Source organism: Dermochelys coriacea, chromosome 5 (genome assembly GCF_009764565.3).
Source record: "Dermochelys coriacea isolate rDerCor1 chromosome 5, rDerCor1.pri.v4, whole genome shotgun sequence".
Classification (NCBI taxonomy): Eukaryota; Metazoa; Chordata; order Testudines; family Dermochelyidae; genus Dermochelys; species Dermochelys coriacea.
The window spans coordinates 25,607,278-25,626,867 of NC_050072.1; the positions used below are offsets into that span (position 1 = coordinate 25,607,278).

The 19,590-nt window shown below is 40.6% G+C and overlaps 2 protein-coding genes across 2 annotated transcripts in view; both read left to right on the forward strand.

The window, feature by feature from the left end:
- LOC119856156 (sperm flagellar protein 2) overlaps positions 1-14,314 on the forward strand; it is a 52,509-nt gene extending 38,195 nt beyond the window's left edge. Inside the window, exons 19-23 of the mRNA XM_043514616.1 lie at positions 11,779-12,968; positions 13,082-13,299; positions 13,386-13,594; positions 13,689-13,812; positions 13,935-14,314. Coding sequence (XP_043370551.1) covers positions 11,779-12,968; positions 13,082-13,299; positions 13,386-13,594; positions 13,689-13,812; positions 13,935-14,310 — 2,117 coding nt within the window. The 3' untranslated portion in view covers positions 14,311-14,314. The remainder of the gene's footprint in view (positions 1-11,778; positions 12,969-13,081; positions 13,300-13,385; positions 13,595-13,688; positions 13,813-13,934) is intronic.
- A 1,387-nt stretch (positions 14,315-15,701) lies between these two features.
- LOC122460214 (sperm flagellar protein 2-like) overlaps positions 15,702-19,590 on the forward strand; it is a 34,499-nt gene continuing 30,610 nt past the window's right edge. Inside the window, exon 1 of the mRNA XM_043514617.1 lies at positions 15,702-15,828. The gene's annotated coding sequence lies outside the window, so the exon portion shown is untranslated. The remainder of the gene's footprint in view (positions 15,829-19,590) is intronic.

Consider the following 19,590-nt stretch of genomic DNA (forward strand, 5'->3'; position numbering starts at 1 on the left):
CATTGGCACCCTGACAGCAGGATTGTCTGGCTATGTAGACTCCTTCCTCAGGCCCTTCGTTACCAGCACTCCCAGCTATCTTCGAGATACCACTGACTTCCTGAGGAAACTACAGTCCATTGGTGATCTTCCTAAAAACACCATCCTAGCCACTATGGATGTAGAAGCCCTCTACACCAACATTCCACACAAAGATGGACTACAAGCCGTCAGGAACAGTATCCCCGATACTGTCACGGCTAACCTGGTGGCTGAACTTTGTGACTTTGTCCTCACCCATAACTATTTCACATTTGGTGACAATGTATACCTTCAAATCAGCGGCACTGCAATGGGTACCCGCATGGCCCCACAGTATGCCAACATTTTTATGGCTGACTTAGAACAACGCTTCCTCAGCTCTCGTCCCCTAATGCCCCTACTCTACTTGCGCTACATTGATGACATCTTCATCATCTGGACCCATGGAAAAGAAGCTCTTGAGGAATTCCACCATGATTTCAACAATTTCCATCCCACCATCAACCTCAGCCTGGACCAGTCCACACAAGAGATCCACTTCCTGGACACTAGGGTGCTAATAAGCGATGGTCACATAAACACCACCCTATATCGGAAACCTACTGACCACTATTCCTACCTACATGCCTCTAGCTTTCATCCAGATCATACCACTCGATCCATTGTCTACAGCCAAGCTCTACGATATAACTGCATTTGCTCCAACCCCTCAGACAGAGACAAACACCTACAAGATCTCTATCATGCATTCCTACAACTACAATACCCAGCTGCTGAAGTGAAGAAACAGATTGACAGAGCCAGAAGAGTACCCAGAAGTCACCTACTACAGGACAGAAAATAACAAAGAAAATAACAGAACACCATTAGCCATCACCTTCAGCCCCCAACTAAAACCTCTCCAACGCATCATCAAGGATCTACAACCTATCCTGAAGGACGAGCCATCACTCTCACAGATCTTGGGAGACAGGCCAGTCCTTGCTTACATACAGCCCCCCAATCTGAAGCAAATACTCACCAGCAACCACACACCACACAACAGAACCACTAACCCAGGAACCTATCCTTGCAACAAAGCCCGTTGCCAACTCTGTCCACATATCTATTCAGGGGATACCATCATAGGGCCTAATCACATCAGCCACACTATCAAAGGCTCATTCACCTGCGCATCTACCAATGTGATATATGCCATCATGTGCCAGCAATGCCCCTCTGCCATGTACATTGGCCAAACTGGACAGTCTCTACGTAAAAGAATGAATGGACACAAATCAGACGTCAAGAATTATAACATTCAAAAACCAGTTGGAGAACACTTCAATCTCTCTGGTCACTCGATTACAGACCTAAGAGTGGCTATCCTTCAACTAAAAAGCTTCAAAAACAGACTCCAACGAGAGACTGCTGAATTGGAATTAATTTGCAAACTGGATACAATTAACTTAGGCTTGAATAGAGACTGGGAATGGATGAGTCATTACACAAAGTAAAACTATTTCCCCATGGTATTTCTCCCCTCCCACCCCACCCCCCACTGTTCCTCTGATATTCTTGTTAACTGCTGGAATTAGCCTACCTTGCTTGTCACCATGAAAGGTTTTCCTCCTTTCCCCCCCCTGCTGCTGGTGATGGCTTATCTTAAGTGATCACTCTCCTTACAGTGTGTATGATAAACCCATTGTTTCATGTTCTCTGTGTGTGTATATAAATCTCTCCTCTGTTTTTTCCACCAAATGCATCCGATGAAGTGAGCTGTAGCTCACGAAAGCTTATGCTCTAATAAATTTGTTAGTCTCTAAGGTGCCACAAGTACTCCTTTTCTTTTTGAAAAGGGTCTGTGTGTGTGAATGAGTGAATAACCTGACACAGTTATTGAAAGTTGTAAAGTGTTTTGGGATCCATCTAAGTGTATGATGATATAAATGACATTATCATTTTTGGCCAAATTCTTGGCTTAAGCAATGCCAGTAAAGAGCATCGTATTCCTTTACTGCTATATAAGCCAACTACATATCAATAGTGAGGCTAGACAGGCCACAATAATGGAAATAATAATAAAAGACCTGCACCTGGTCATAGGGAATGAGGTGCAGAATCACTTGGGTCCCAGTCCTGCACTGGGCCCATGGACCTTAAGTCTGCAATATTTTCCATGCAGCTGACTTCCACAAGGGAAGAGGAGTTATAAACTAATCAGAAAGGGTAATCTTTTTGTAGGTGGGTGAGATTCACTAGGAAAACCACATCCTTTCATTTCCTAAAGGCCCTGCATTCTCTTCTGGTCAATGGCACCATTTCAGAGCTGTCAGATAAGAGGGTTGTATTATGGAGGTGTGTCCTCTTCAAGGCCCCTCTGGTTGTCTGTTAGACAGAAAGAATCAGTTCCACACTCCCTGACGAGAGATCAGGAATCCATTGAGCATACTCAGTGCTGTAACTATATAATCTACAATCCCGTATAGAAAAAGAGTAATGGTCTCCGCTCTCTGGGTATATGAAGGAATTGGGTAGGGCATAATCACTAGGCAGCAGCTTCTGAAGGGGGAGTTCATCTCTTCATGATGCTCTTCAGTGTCTCTGGCTGTAGAGCACAGCTGGCTCCATAGCTTTGACTGCATTTTTGCCACAAAGGCTCAAGGAGCCAGGATTTGAACAGCTAAAACAAAAAATCACATCTTCATACTGTGAAGGGGACAGGGGAGGTGAATGGGACAAGGGAGGTGAAAAACAGAAAATATTATAGCAAATGTAGCAACAGCTCTTTAAAATAATCATTGATAATGGAAATGGATTTAAATTATAAAAAGTTAAATGTATGTATGTACCAATGAAAATTTTTATAATATTGACAATTAGAACTGAGCGGGAAGAATATAATTTCAGAAGACTATGGGTCTCAAAACAGAGCTCTGAGGTACTCTAATATACCATGGGCCAGATTTTCCCTGTTCCTAGTGAAGGTGTGGGATACGGTGCAAGAAGCCTCATTCTCACCCTATGGCATACCCTGTGAAAGAATCAGCAACAAATGCATCACCTGTAATTATGTGAATGCAAGTACTGGTCTCTCCATTTGCCTTAAAGGTGCACATCACCAAAAATGCAAGGTGAGATATAGGTTGTCATGAACTCATCACCCCAGTGCTCCACTCTCTATTCAATAGGGAGCCAGTGTAGAGTTCAGGATTTTTGTCCTGAGCCCTACATACGACTGGTTCTGGCTGTCTGAGATATTGCCTTTCCTCCCATGACCTCTCATGTTATACCAGAACTATGAAATTATTTGGTGAGTATGGGAGGCAAGTTTAAGCAAAGTTATGTGTTCAAGGATGAGTGCTACGCTCTTTCTATCTCTCAAAAGCAGTAATAAAATTGTACTTCTGCTGAACATTTTTGAAGGTCAAATCAATTAGGGATACAGTAGGGCATTTCATTCATCCAACAGCAGATTTTGCATGTATTGACTTAAGAGCAGCTAATGGATGCTTATGAGCAGGAAAGAAAGAAGACTGCTACCTCCTAAAAGTTCTGATTATATTGTCTTTTCAATTTTGAAAATCAGACAATCTCTATAAAGAAAGGAATTTAGTGAAGAGTCTACATCTACATATCTCATGACCACCTTGGTTGTAAAGGTGTCCTTTTCATGGTTACAATGGGTGGTTTAGCCTGGTGGTACGCATCTCCTCTCCTCTCCATTTGCAGATGGGGAACTGAGGCATAGAGAGTTTAAGTGACTTGCTCAAGGTTACACAGGAAGTCTGTGGCATGCTCTGCATTGAACCCAGGTGTCCCATGTACCTGGCCAGTCCCCAAACCACTGGGCCATACTTCTTTAGTGAGGAGTCCAGTTTGATCCTGATTCTGCAGACACATGCTTAGTGATTTGCAGGATTGGGCCTATACCAGGATATCTTCTAACACAAATACCAAGACACGAAGGTATAGATCCTGATATGTAGGTTGTAGATGGAGGTAGTCCAGTGGTCCAAGGAACTACTGAATGAGCTCACGCTCATAGCTATTAATTAATTTGATTATCAATGGGAAGAACTGCACGAGAGACTATCCCTGTGCTACATTTACAGCTATTGTTAAAGCTAAATAATAAACTATGTACAACTGGAATAAAGCTGTTAAAAAGTTTTAAAATCCCACTATTGAAAATTAAAGTTAATTCAATAAGTAGAAATTGACAGCTAGTTAAAAATTGCAGCAAAATCTGTACTGAACAGCCATTCAGACTGCCAGAGACTAGTTGTTTAATCTTCTATTAAAGTGAAGCAGAAGTGTATCTTAAGACAAAAGGTTGCTATTAAGGGTAATCTGTTGTGTAGCTTTCAGTCTAATGTAGAATGCAGGTGTGTTAGAGCCAATAGCAAAAGGTACTATAGAAATTTCAAATAATCCAGGTTTCAGAGTAGCAGCCGTTTTAGTCTGTATTCGCAAAAAGAAAAGGAGTACTTGTGGCACCTTAGAGACTAACATTTATTAGAGCATAAGCTTTCGTGAGCTACAGCTCAAGTGAGCTGTAGCTCACGAAAGCTTATGCTCTAATAAATTTGTTAGTCTCTAAGGTGCCACAAGTACTCCTTTTCAAATAATCCAGTCCATTTATTTCACAAGATAAGGTCTCACTGGAAAACTTATAGGTTATTACAGTGGATGTCCTGTTTTTTGTACTCTTGGGTCTGTGATTCCAAACAAATTCCCATCATTCAAGTTTTCTGAGCTGTTGGAGCACAGGGGTGTCTTGCACACCTTTTTTAAGTTCCAGCTTTTTTAAGTTAAGTTAAGGCTGCAGCCCAAATTCCAAGGTGAGTTTCTTTCTGACATCTTTCAGTAGAGAAGCTTCCCAGAATTTGTCAGCACTTCAGTGGTGAGGGTCTGCTTTGCAGTGATGCTGTACAGGATTTTTTTCAGCGTGTTTTTCCTTGGTCAGGCTCCTTACTCTGCAACCGGTACTCACATTGGATAGTACTTGCTCATGTAAGTAGTCTCATGAACTCAATTTAGTGGGACTACTCAATTCAGTGGGACTACTACTGAACAAACATTAATTAATTTGAGTAAGGGCTGCACAATCAGGGCCTAAAAAAGTAGTTTTGGTCTAAAAAATTTTTCCTTTGCATGGCTCCTACTTTTTGAGTGGTACCCAATTACACTACTGACCCTTTTGGAACTTAGTTCCTGTTACTGCTCCATTTACAGCATAGGTAATTTCTGTGCCATTAGTGCATTGGCCTGATTTTATTTCACCTGATTGTCTGGTGTTTCAACAAGGCATTGACTTACTGGCTTTCATGGTGCTGATTACAAATGAGATTAGGCCTCAACACATTGAATACTCAATACCTTAAGCATTGATTCATGAATCTCCTCAGCACAAAGCTTGTTTCTAATTAGATTTCAGTTCTTTCAACATGCCAAGTGTTCATCTGCTCCCATCCCACAGTTCAACTCTTTTGATCTGAATATCAACACGCTTGCTGCCTTATTTTCTCTTTGTCTTGCTGACCTCACTTATAGGATGGAGAAAGGAAGACACTCCAGTGGTTTCAGAAAATGCCCATATTATAATTGTATTAAATTCTTCGTGGACAGACACAATTACCTCAGCAGTCTCAGCGGAGCCATGACTAACTGGAGTATGTGATTGTATGTCACCTGATGTCAGAAGTTCTAGAGAGCATTTAAAAGCCTTCCGGGCCCTATTGAAATGGTAGGGACTTGAAGTCAGAGTTTCTCGTTACAGTAACCAGATGCCCCACTATTTTCTCCATTGTCCACCCCTGTGTCAACAAAAATGGATAAGTACATTAGCTAAATGTCTCTGGTAAATGCTAAGCAGCAAAGTTGTTACAATTTTGAAACTTAAGTTGTCATCGCTGTCTGAGTAGCATAGCACTGACTTGTATGTGGCAGTTCATACCTCTCAGAGCCATTTTTCAGGCTGGCTGTTTGAAGACTTAAGAAAAAAACACTATACCTGTTTAAATTCTATTCACATGGGAAGAGTTAAGGCAATCAAAAGGTCTAGAAACTTAACTTCTTAATTAAAGTTTAGATTTTACTTCACAATTCTGTGGCATAGGATGGACTGGTTTATACAACAGATTCTTCCACAGTGCACTGCCTTGAGTGACTCAATGCACCATCCTGTTGGTGCTTCACCCCAGTTCCTCCTTGTGAAGTGAGACATTGCTTTAAACTATGCTTTTCAGCCCATGTCAAGAGGGGACCAGCTTTGTGTATTTGCTGGCACTCAACCAAGACTTCCGGTGACCGTGCTTGAAATAGTGCTATACAGGTATATGAGACAGTGGATCTTAAAAAGTAACAGTAGGGAATATCACATGACTTGATGTCTACTTCCAGACAAATTACTCTGATGATAACATGGACCTTTGCACTGATATCGATACTTCAAAGCACTGTCTTGATGACAAGGCAGAGAAGAACCAGAGAGAGCTTTGTCTGTGTTTAGTGCTAAGACTTGTGCCCTATTCCATCAGAACCTCTGTCACACAGCCAGTACTAATCTTAGCACACTTACCACTGGCACTCCTTGTGATGGTGTACTCAACAGCTCCTTGAGACTGCCTGTGCTACTAATGCCAACTTTTCCACTGGCACTACAGCCTGCATGGCTGTTTGGGACTGAAGGGACACCTGTGAGGAAGAAGACAAGGAGGAGTGCTGTTATGGCACAGAGGAAACTAGTGACTCTTCAGAGGTCAAATATATTTTCCCAAGTTTTTGAATTGGATAGCTAGGTCACCAATTTTCCTTTAAGACCTGATTCTGCCACTGTTGTACAGTACTACTCAGCAGAAGTACTCAATAAATAATCCCATTTTCTTCAGTGGAACTACTTGTGGAAAAGACCCCTACTTACTGTGAATAAGTACAGAACTTGTTCCTTAGTTCCTCACTAGAAGACACTAGGAACTGAGACTGATCAATTCTTAGATCATATTCCTCTTTGAATAGGATTGCACTAACCATTACAATAGGATGTAAGATGCTATGGAGCAAACTTACAGAGCACCCCCTTGTGCAAAGACACAGCATTGCAGGGGTTCTTCTGCTCTAGCACCCAATATTGTCTATCATACTGGTGTTGTAGCAGTCTGCAGCTTCCATAGCCTGCCCTTGTCACCTCTCAGTTCAATCCCCTTCTGAGGGCAACAGAAAAGTCCAATGAGGAAAAAATCCAGAGTCCAGTGGTCTTTATGCTAGGCCTTTGACCCCCATGTGGACCTCATCTCTTTCAGGCCTGCTAAGAACTGCTCCTTCTAATCCCTTGCTGTTTCTTCAGGCTACTCCTACTGTTTTGTCCTTGTCTTTCACAGGGGCTGCAGATTCCCCTATTCCTGCTCTGGAGTTCTGTTTCCTCATGTAGCTTTTCCCCAGCCAGTTATTGAGGAGCTTCCTTAAGGCTACTCCCAGCCTCTTTGGTAGCAGCTGGATTGTACTTCATAAAGCCCGTTTTTGTCTTGCTTTGTCCTTAAGACAGGAGTCCCTCGCAGCCGTTTGCCTGGAACTGGAGTTGCGGTTCAGGCAGTCCCTCGTATCTCTTCTTAAGACAGGAGTCCCCCAGCTCTTTTCCTTGTAGCTGGGGTTGTAGTTTAAGTTAACACTAACCTTACCCTGCTTTTACTTCAGCTGGTCCCTTTTCCCTATTAGTCTGCAATAGGGGAACTATTTTACAGTTTGTTGAGAATTTTTGATGTTATATTTTTATTTTAGAGACATCCCTGGAGAGTGGGGAATGTACCAGAAATGTATTTGGATTAGAGAAAATTGCTTCTTATAATTGCTATTCTCTAGCAATGTGTGTTGTGATAGGCCACCAGTAATCTGCCTTCCTGTTATGTATTTTGAGGTTTCTGTTGCTATTTTTTAATAAATTGTAGAAGTATTTCATTTCCCACTAAGGAGGAACTGGCAGCTAACCTACAAAAAGGTAGTGATGATGATGATGAGCAATCACTTGTTACCGAATATGATCATCTTCCATGGGAATTATGTGTCCTCAGGTGGCTAATACAGCCAATCCTTGAACCACAAGTTCTATTACAATGAGGGCAGATGTTTTCAGGTTCAACAGGAGGCTGTTGACCATGACTGGAAGCCAGTCCCTCCTTTCTCCTGCACCTCTTGTCCTCTTCAGCTTGTTGGCGAGCAAGTTCAAAATGCAGGGGCCCATCATGTAGGACTTCACTTCATTTTAAGCGATCCTGGGCAAATGTCTCCCAAATGTCAATATTACACTTTTTTAGGTTGACCTTCAGCAAGTCCTTATAATGCTTCCATTGTCCACCCATGTTACGGTGCCCTTTTTTCAGCTGAGAGAACAGGACCTGTTTTGAGAGGCGATGGTGTGGCATCCGAACAATGTGACCAGTGGAATTGCTGACTGATTATCATTGCCTCAATAGTGGTGGTCTTTGCCTCTTCCAGAACACTAATATTGGTGCGCCTGTCTTCCCATTTGATCTTCAGAATCTTACAAAGGCAGTGTTGATGGTGCCTTTCAAGGACTTTCAAGTGGTGTCTATAGGTTGTCCAAGTTTCGGATCCATACAACAGTGTTGGGAGAATAACGGCTTGATAAACAAGAAGCTTGGTGTCTGTTTGAATGTCATGATCTTCAAAAACCTTGTGCCATAAACGAGAAAAAGCTACACTGACACAGCTCAAGCCATGTTGAATTTCTGCATCACTATCTGCCTTGGATGAAAGATGACTTCCAAGGCAGAGGAAATGATCGACATTCTCCAGTGCCACTCCATTGATTTTGATAGAGGGGCATGTAATACCTCATTTGGTCAGGGCTGATAGAGCATTTTAGTCTTCTTTATATTAAGAGTGAAAACAAGACATGCATAAGCATCGGCAAACACATTCAGGGTAGTCTGAAGATTTTCTCAGAGTGGACAAAGATTGCATTGTCATCAACATACTGAAGTTCCACAGTAGATGTTGTGGAGATCTTACTCTGCTAAGCCTGAACAGCTTTCCATCCATTATGCAAATGATTTCAATGCCAGCTGTAAACTTCCCAACCCTTTAAGGATTAAAGCAGTAAAAAACACAAACATGGTTAGAGCGATGATACAGTCCTGTTTCACTCCTGTTTGTACTTTGAAAGGTTCACTCTGGGAGCTAGTGCTGCTCAGAACAGTCGCTTTCATGTTATCATGAATCAATTTTAGGACATTGATGTATTTATCAGGACATCCAATCATATAAAATACAGTCCAGAGGGCACGGCGATTCACTGAATCGAAGTCTTTAGTTAGATCAATAAAAGCCATGTACAGTGGTCAGTTTTGCTCCTGACACTTTTCTTGCAGTTGCCATGCTGTGAAGATCATATCCACAGTTCCACAACATGGTCAAAAACCACTCTAACTCCAGTAAAATTTCTTCTGACAGGGGCAGAAGACGGGTTGCAAGGATCCATGCCAGAACTTGTCTGCAATGGCTAGGAGGGAAACACCACAATAATTTCCACAATCCATTTTATCCCCTTTCTTGAAGAGGGTGACAATCAGGGCATCCCTCACTTCACTGGGTATCTCCTCCTTTATCCAGATTTTAAGGATAAGCAGGTCACCATCTTTAAAGATTTCAGTGGGGAATCTCATCTAGACCTGCTGCCTTGTTGTTCTTCATCTGGTTGGTGGCATTGTGTGTACTGCAGGGATGGTGCAAGATGTCCTCTCTGGAAACCAAGCTTGAGGGGTTCCCACCATGCCTGCATGCAGGAGCCTGCCTCCATGAACAGTGATGTGTTGCAATATATATCTTGAAATATTAGTCATTTCAGTCAAATAATCACCTCATGCATACCTATGAAGAGGAGAATAAATTTCTAGAACAGGAAACTATTGGCTAGATTGTGATTTTAGGCACAGCTATGAGTAATAGGTGATGTGCACGCTTCCCCATCCCAGGAGTAGTTCTCATAGACGTTGTGCTTCCAAGACACCCCCTTGAGTCACATTTCCTCTTCTTCCTTGTTCCCTGGGAGTAGTGATTTTCTACTGCTCTATACCAGCAGCAATTTTTCTGCCGGCCCGCAAGGAACATAAGTGGAGCCAAAACTCTGCACTATCTATTTGCTCTGGGTTGAAGTAAGTAAGCATGTAGCACAAGATTATTCTTAGGAGTCTAGACCCAAGGGAGTAAGAAGAGCGCTTATTTCACCTCTTTCTCTTGCATGGGTGTATTAGTTAAATTGGAGAAGATGGGGATTAGTACAAGAATCGAAGGGTGGGTAAGGAACTGGTTAAAGAGGAAACTACAACGGGTCATGCTGGAAGGTGAACTGTCAGGCTGAAATGAGGTTACTAGTAGAGTTTCTCAAGGATCAGTCTTGGAACCAGTCTTTTTGAACATTTTCATTAGTGACGTTGGCACAAAAAGTGGGAGTGCACTAATAAAAATCTGTGGTTGACAAAGTTGGGAGGTATTGCCAGTATGGTGAAGGACCAGAATATCATACAAGAAGATCTGGACAATCTTGAAAACTGGAGTAATAGAAATGAGATGAAATTTAGTAATGCAAAGTGGCCGGTCAAGCACTTATAGGTCAACAGCAACAATTCCTGCTGTAAGGTGGTCACATATCAATTGGAAGCTAAGAGGAGGAGAAAGGTGTATTGGTCAACCACAGGATGACTATGAGCTGCGAATGTGATGTAGCCATGAAAAAGGCTAATGCAATTCTAGGGTGCATTAGGTGAGGTATTTCAAATAGAGAGAGTGAATTTTTATTACCATTATATATGGCATTGGTGAGATGTCATCTGGAATAGTGTGTGCAATTCTGGTCTCCCATTTTTAAGAAAGACTAATTCAAACTGGAGCAGGTGCAAAGAAGAGCTACTGGGATGAACAGAAGAATGGAGTACCTATCTTACAAGAGAAGACTTAAGGAGCATGGCTTATTTAGCCTAACAAAATGAAGGATGAGTGGAGATATGATTGCTCTCTATAAAGACATCAGAGGATAAATACCAGGAAGGGAGAGGAACTATTAAGTTAAGGCACAAGATGTTGGCATGAGAACAAATGGATAAAAACTGGCCATCAATAAGTTTAGGCTTGAAATTAGACCAATGTTTCTAGCCATCAGAGGAATAAAATTCTGGAACAGCCTTTCAAGGGGAGTAGTGGTGGCAAAAAAATCTAACATTTCAAGATTTGAACTTGATAAATTTATGAAGGGAATGGTATGATTAAATTGCCTACAATGGCAAATAGCCCATCTGTGAATGCTGTTAGCAAATATCTCCAATGGCCAGAGATGGGACACTAGTTTGAGAAGGCTCTGAGTTACCCAGAGATTTCTTTCCCTGGCTGGTGGGTCTCACCCACATGCTCAGGGTCTAACTCTTTGTGATATCAAGAATGCATTTCACCTGAAATCAGATTGGCAGAGACCCTGGGTTTTTGATTGTTGGTTCCCCCCCCCTTTCTCTGGGGCATGGGTCACTTGCTGGTTTGAACTAGAGAAAATGGTGGATTCTCTGTCATTTTAAGTCTTTAAATCAAAATTTGAGGACTTCAGTAACTTAGTCAGTCACTATTATAGGAGTAGATAGATGAGGTTCTATGGCCTGTGATGTGCAGGAGTCAGACTAAATGATCATGATAATTCTGTCTAGCCTTAAAGTTTGTGAGTGTATGAGTTCAAATCACATCCAAGCCCCAAATAATGATTTTTTTAAATTATAGCCATAAAAGCATTGAAGCATTTTAAAAGCAAGATTATCCCTCCTAACAAGAGCAAAGTCAGCGATGAAGGAAAAGAGAAACAATGTTTTGAACATCAAGCAAAGGGGAATCACCAGTTTCTGAAAACATGGCTTACGAAATACCCCTGGTTAAAGTATGATGGTAAAAGAGGAGTAATGTTCTGTGCCTTGTGTCGCAAGCATAATGTGAACTTGGGGGAAAACATACATAATTTTTGTTCTGGGACTGACATCTTTAAGCTTGAATTTATAAATATACATCACAGCAGTGAAGCTCATGCCTGGGCTAGTTGCATGGAAGCCGCCAGCAATGCTACAGGAGATCAAGCTTCTACTGAGCAGATGTTAAAGAGCATGAGCAAAGTAACTTTAGGAAGAATAGAAAATATTTTTAGAACATGCCATGCTATAGCTAAGTGTGGACGTCCTTTTACAGACCTTGATTGGATGTGCAAACTGGATGACATGAAAGGTGTGGACATTGGTTCTATGTTTAGAAATGACAAGTCAGCAAGAACATTTATACATTATATTGCTGAAGTAGAACGTAGGGCCTTGAAAGAAAAACTCGAAAAATGTAAGTTCTTTTCCATCATTAGTGATGGAGTTGCAGACAATGCAATCAAAGAAGCTGCAGTTATATATGTACGCTTCGCCTGTGAAGGAAAAGTCCACTGCCAGATTGTTGGGGTTCAATCAGTTGACAAGTCTGATGCTTCAACTATAAAAAATGCCATTGTGAAAACTTTGCAAATAAATCTTCAGCTCAATCTGTCAAGTCAAGACTGGTCAAGAAAACTAGTTGGGTTTGGGAGTGATGGTGCAGATGTCATGGTAGGAGAAAACAATGGGGTAGCTAAGCTGCTGAAGGAAATTCAGCCTTGTGTGCAGTCGGTGCATTGTTTTGCTCATCGACTTGAACTGGCTTATAAGGGAGCACTGAAAAGCATTCAGCTATACACAACTCTAAGTGGTCTCTTGCAAAATATATATTACTTTTATCATAACTCACCTCTAAATAAGAGCAATCTCAATTCCACATATGAAACCCTTAAGCTACGTCCAGCGATTCCCTCTCGAATTGGAGGCACCCAATGGCTTTCTCGCCTACAGACAGCTCTCCAGATCCTTCTTAAGGGTTACCCTGCAATTCTCCTGCATATGAGTATGGTAAGTACTTTAAAATTTTTATGTATCTTGACCAAAAAAAAAAAAAAAGCAAGCTCATGGCTACTTGTTTGTCACCATTTTCATTGACATGTATTATTTTTCTTGAGTTCCAGATGCAAGGAGACCCAAGTGCCTCAAATCACCAAAAAGTCAAAGGCCTTCTAAAGCTTCTTCTGCAAATGGAGGTTGTCAAGTTCTCTCATTTCCTGCTGGATATCATTAATGTCCTCAACATTCTATCCCGTGTTACTCAGGATCGTAACTCTTCCATTGCAGATATATTTGCAACCATGCAGTCGACACTGGAAACACTCCAAATGTATAAAACAAGGTGCGTGTGTTTAACCATTACACCAGATGTTTTACCTTAAAGCGTAAGAAAAGACTAATATTTGTTTTGTATTCTACATTTTTCAGATCTGGTCCAAAGGAACGCCTAGTTGATGCAGTTACACACTTTCATGGTCACCAACTTGTAGGAAATGGAAATATCTTACCAGAACGAACCAAAGTATTAAGTAATCTGGTGAGGAGGCTACATGATTGCTTTTGTGATGCCAGCCAAGATGTTTTGAGAGCTACCACCATTGGAAGTTTTAAACTTTGGCCAGACAAGATCAAACAAGGTATGGAAAACTATGCACTGGCTATCTGAATAAATCCGAATTATTTGTGTTTTTCTTTAAGTTATGCAGATGTTTTCTTTCACCTTTGGTACAGAATTTGGTGAAAGGGCGGTGTCCATCCTAACTAAGCATTATGAACCAATACTGGAAGGTGCCAATGTAAAAGTTGATGAGGTTGACACTGAATGGAGCATGCTGAAATTAGAGCTATATGACAGGTAATAAAGATACTGAAATTGTGAAAGTTCATCAAACTAAAAATGTTTGAAGTGGTGCGTTTAAAGATTATGCAAAATCTACATGGCCAATTTTTTAATTTATTTTTTGCTATGCTTTTTAGATTTCAGAACATTCGGAGTTTGACATGGGATTCAGTGAACTCAGATTACTCGCACAAATATCCTAACATCCTGATGCTGGTAGATTTGATCCTAACACTTCCTGCAAGTTCAGCTGAGGCAGAGCGTGGCTTCAGTCAAATGAAGCTTACCATGATGCAATTGCACTCTAAAGGAATGTCTGAAAGTGTGACTGATCTCATGATAATTCAGCTGAATTCCCCAGACATAAAAAAGTTTGACCCAGAGAAGGCTATTCATTTGTGGAATAGTGCTTGGCAGAGACATAGAAGACTACAGACTGTCTATATGATAACTAATGTAAGATCAGATTGCTCCTTAGACTCTGATTTTGATAGTCATTATGGGAGTGATTAGAGTAGTGCAACATAACCAGTTTTCATTTTTGTATCATGCATGGAAATTTTTGTGACATTCCTTGAAAATTTAGCTAAAGCAAAAATTACACTAAATTCACAAAAATTTAGCATTGCAAAGATGGCAGACATTATATGTCCACTACTGAATCTCCAACAGCTTCTCCCATCTGCCCATATACACTTGATATAAAACCAATACCAGGACCAAACCCAAAGATATGTTACTCTAGAGGACTTCATGCCATTAGTGGCTCCTCTCATTTGTGGGACAGTATGATGTCTTGTAGTTTCTTTTCATTTATTATTCATGATTGAATTGTAGTACACTACATCCAATATGGTTACCTGTAATCTCAGCCACAAACTTGATTTAAATAAGTGTCTTGAAATAGTTGTTTAAGAAAGATCATTGGTAAATCCCTTACTTTTTTTTTAAACAATCAAATGAGAAATACTAACTAACCATTCCTGTCAAATGATGCTTTTCCCCTGTATCCTGTGAATCTGGGCCACACCCCATCCAAAAATGTGTCTTTCAGTTTATTAGAAGTGGTATAGAATCATAAAAAAGTAGGGCTGGAAGGTGCCTTGAGAAGTCATCAATTCCAGCCACTGCACTGAGGCAGGATTAAGTAAACCTAGGCCATCCTTGACAGATATTTGTTTAACCTACTTTTAAAAACTTTCAAATGACAGGGATTCTAGAAACTTCCTAAGAGCCTATTCCAGATCTTAACTACCCTTATAGTTAGAAAGTTTTTCCTAATATCTAATCTACGTCTCCCTGCTGCAGATTAAGCCCATTACTTCTTGTCCTGTCTCCAGTGGACATGGAGAACAATGGATCACAGTCTTCTTTATAAAAGTCCTTAGCATATTTGAAGACTGTTATCAGGTCACCCCTCAGTTTTCTTTTCTCATGTCTAAACATGACCAGTTTTTTTAACCTGTCCTCACAGATCTGATTTTCTAAATCTTGTGTCATTTTTGTTTCTCTTTGGATTCTGTCCAATTTGTCCACATCTTTCCTAACTGGATTGATGATTATTTTTTCTGTTCTATCTTGGCTGACAACTACTGTAATCTCATGTAAGTTTAACGTTTGTCAAACTTACCCTGCAAAAGACTTTTCTAGAGAGCCAAATTGGAGCCATTTGTACCTATCTGATTGTTGATTGCCTCTGTCAGATGGACACTCAGGATTGTTCAGAGAATTCACAGAATTCATTCTTTGGAACTTTCTACTAAAAGTTCAGTTCCAGTCAAGGGGAAAGACAACCAATATCCAAAACAGCTTCCAGGAAATTGAGTTTCTACTCTCAAATAATGCCATCCAATTTGTATCAGAAGAAAAATGGAGTGAGATTACTTATGATATTCATGGTCATCAAAACTTTCCTGGAGACTAAGACCCAGACAGGTTTTAAGAAGGTGAAACAACTTTGTGGTAAAATGGAATTTCAAGATGTCACTCACTTCTAAATCAAGAAGATCAACTGTGTACTCTGGATATAAGGTACCTCAAATGGAAAATTGCAGAAGGTATCTCAAATGTATATATGTAGTATACACACGAAATACTTTAGATCTAAACAGTTATCAGATTCAATAATATAATAAACACAATTGTGTAATATAGTTATACAGCCTTTGAATGCATGCTTACTCTAATGGATGATGGGCTAATCAAGTACAGCTCATTAACGGGCTCAGAACAAGAGGTCAGCGTCCTGCACCAGAAGATGGTAGAGTACCTTTATGAAAGATACATCTTCTATAAAACGTGAATTTTCAGACAACCACCGCGTTCAATTGGCTAAGCATTACTAATCCTATTATTAAGGAACAAAACATGGCATGGTATGTGTTGTGCTAGGTGCATTATTTGGTATATAGTGTTGCCAGTTCTCACAATTTTATCATGAGTTTCATGACATTTGGTATGTTTCTTAAAGCATCAGCTCCTGGAGTTGTTAGATTTTCAGTGTTAATTTTATTTTTATTTTAAAGGAAGTTTCGAGCCCTTTTGGTTGTGGAGGGAAGCCTGAAAATCTGACTGCAAAGGGCTCAAACACCAGAAAACAAACAAACAAAAAAAACCTCCTGAAGTTTACAGTTTTTTTTTTAATCACTTTATTTTTAAGTCAATCTCATGATTTTGCAGGGGCCTGGATCATGATTTTTGAATGCTGGGGATTGGCAATACTGGATACATTGCGTTAGGTGGATTGCTGCAGAACACTAAAGAAATGGTGCTATCCCAACATGAAGCATATTCAGAAATGTTTCATTATGGTTCTAAGATGATTCTGTGCAAATATTATCTCAAAATTAAGTGAAGAAAAATAATTAAATCCTTTTTGTTTTTTAAAATATAATCTTATACTCAGAAGAAGTTTCATCATTCACCGAATAAACAAGGAAATACATTAAAATTGGAAAAAGCTATCTGAAAAAACTAAACTATGTTTTAAAATCTTTTTTTAATCTTATTTTCCTGCTCTGGACATTAGCCTCTCCCTATCTCCCTGCTGATCTCTCTCCTAATGACACAGTTGCGGGGGAAAGAGAGGGGGAAATAGGCTATGCTACATGTGGAGGTACTGAAAGACTTAGGTGGCTTAGAGAGTCAGTTCTGAAATCATCAGAAGAGATGGGGCTTTAGCTTATGTGAACAATGTGATTACATAGCCCTGCTTACATAGGGACCACATGAGCCCACATCTCACCAGCCAGTCATAGTGCTATTAATCGTGATTAATGTTCTCTACCTCTGATTCTCTTTTCATCCCAGTTTGTATCTCCAATACTTCTTGACTCAATTTCTTTAATTTCCTTTTCTCACGATCACATTCTAGTCCTATCCATGAAGGGGTGTTACAAAACTCCATGTAGCTTTACAAAAGGTGAAACAAGGGGATAGCTACATCTTGGGAAGTTGTTGCAGATAGGCAAGAGGCAACTGGGTTTTCAGGAACATGGAGCCAATTAGGGTCCTGTACATCTTACTTCACAGAGACACTGTGAGGAGGAGATATGGGGGAGACAAGCAAACTAAGCAATGATGTGATGTAAGGGAAAACAGATGGCAGATGTCCAGAGCAGGAGTGACTACAGCCAAAAGAGGAAAATGGCATAAATCAAGGTTAGGACAAAGTTGATAATGGGTTATTTAAAGTTACTTAAAGCAACCCAAATCATGGCCATGCTGGAAGAGGAAAGAAAAATCAACAACCTGAAATAAGAATTGTGATATTCCAAATGTTCATGACAAACCACTGGGAAGTTCTAGATTTTAATTTATTAAAATATATAATAATATACTATATTATCTCAGTCTGCCTACTGCTTTTCTGAGGGACTTTGCTTTCCTTTCCCCTGCACCCACCCACAAATCAGTAAAAGTAAATTGGGGTAGAGTACCTGATTATTAAATTTATTAAGAACATGCTGCATATGAAGCGTCCCATTAAGAAGCACTTCATGCCACAGATAATGATGTAGGTCTTACCAAACTTATAAAGCTTCCTTTTGATCATATGACTCTTGCAACCTTGAGTTTTTCCATCATAGTTTATTTTTTTGGTGAGTAATAACTTCAAATTATGAAATCTGCGAACCTGGGATTCTGTGTATGTTAGCAAATGGTCCACTAAATGCTAGTTTTATAAGGTGTTTTTTCTCATAATATATATCCAGATTTATTCCAAAGGTGATATCTGTCCGTTATCCTGCAAATATTTCTTCTTTGTTCCCCAGTCTATTGGAATCACCTTTGGTGTTGAAATTCATGATGGGCCATTTAGGGGTTCAAGTTCTGGATTTCCTCTCTTAAGTTGGCCTCTACCAACAGACTTCATACTTGTCACAACCTGTTTCTTCCTTACCCACACACACACACACACACACACACACGTGTGTGACTTACTACTGGCCTCAGTCTACCTCTGCTGCATTAGAATTTACGTAGTGCATTGCTCACCTATTTTCAAGATTGAAGCCCAGCACACAGACTGTCAGACCTGCTGATTCCCATGATCAGGTAGATACTGAAAACTGCCAGGGCAGCTGGACAGTATGCTGTGGTTGAAACAGGAGCCATCACAGGCTGGAAGAAGAGCAGGCACAGGCTTTGGCTGGAGCAGGAGTAGTCTGTCAGAACTACCAGGGAGCTGGGAGTATCCCCAACAAGGTAGTAATGTTGAGCAAACTGGAGGGCTGCTTTCACTAGGAGCCAATATACCTACTTGAGATCACCTGATTAGACCTTTGCTTGTGGATTGGCTGAACCCTCAGGACTTTCAGGGACTTACCTCTGATGACCTATTAGGCTCAGAACATTCAGGTTCAGGGATGACTCATCAGACTCAGAGATGACTCATCCTCTGACTCTGAATGCTCATTACAATATACCCCCACACACACCTGAAAAGGTTTATTGGGGTATGATTGATGGAACTCTTTAAGTAGGGCAGGTGTATATACATTGTCAGCTGTTCATGTACATTCCACAAATGATCAGCTGGATCATAAACCTCCCAATCAACAAGGTACGTAAGCTTCCTCAGAGAACTTTGGAGTCCAAGATCTGCTTAACCAGGTACTCCTCATGTCTCTGGACCAAGACGGTTGCTGGTGGAGGCTGAACTCATCTGGAAAAGGAGTTCTTGAGACATGGAATACTGGATGCATTTTCATCATCTTGGGCAGTTGGAGTTTGAAGGCTACAGAGACTGATCTACTAGATGGGCCAACATATCGGTAATCCAGCTTTCGTGAAAGTCAGGTGGAGACAAAGTCAGCATGGAGAGTCGTACTCTATCTCCAGCTGTGATGTAACAGGTTCTCTGCCAATGGAGAGTGGCATACCATTTGATATCCTGTTTGGTCAGTTCTAGGTGGGCTTTCAACTCTTCCTGGATGCAGTGTAGGTGTTCCACTAGGTTGGAGGCTATGGATACATGGGAAACTTGTGGCATAGACAGATGGAACTGGGAGTGGAAACCATAGCCGGTATAAAAAGAACTCTGGTGGGTTAATCTTGACCAGAAATGTTTATGCAAATTTGGCAAAAGGGAGGAGTCAAACCCAGTCATTCTGGTGTTAATTGATTAAACAGTGAAGGTATTGGTCAAGAATTTGGTTTTCGTATTCTATCTGTCCATATGTCTAGCAGTGATAAGCTGAGGAGACCAATAGAGCCACATCCAAGAGCTTGAACAACTCTAGCTGGAAATGTGAAATGAACTGTGATCTTCAGTCAGATGTAATGTTAGAC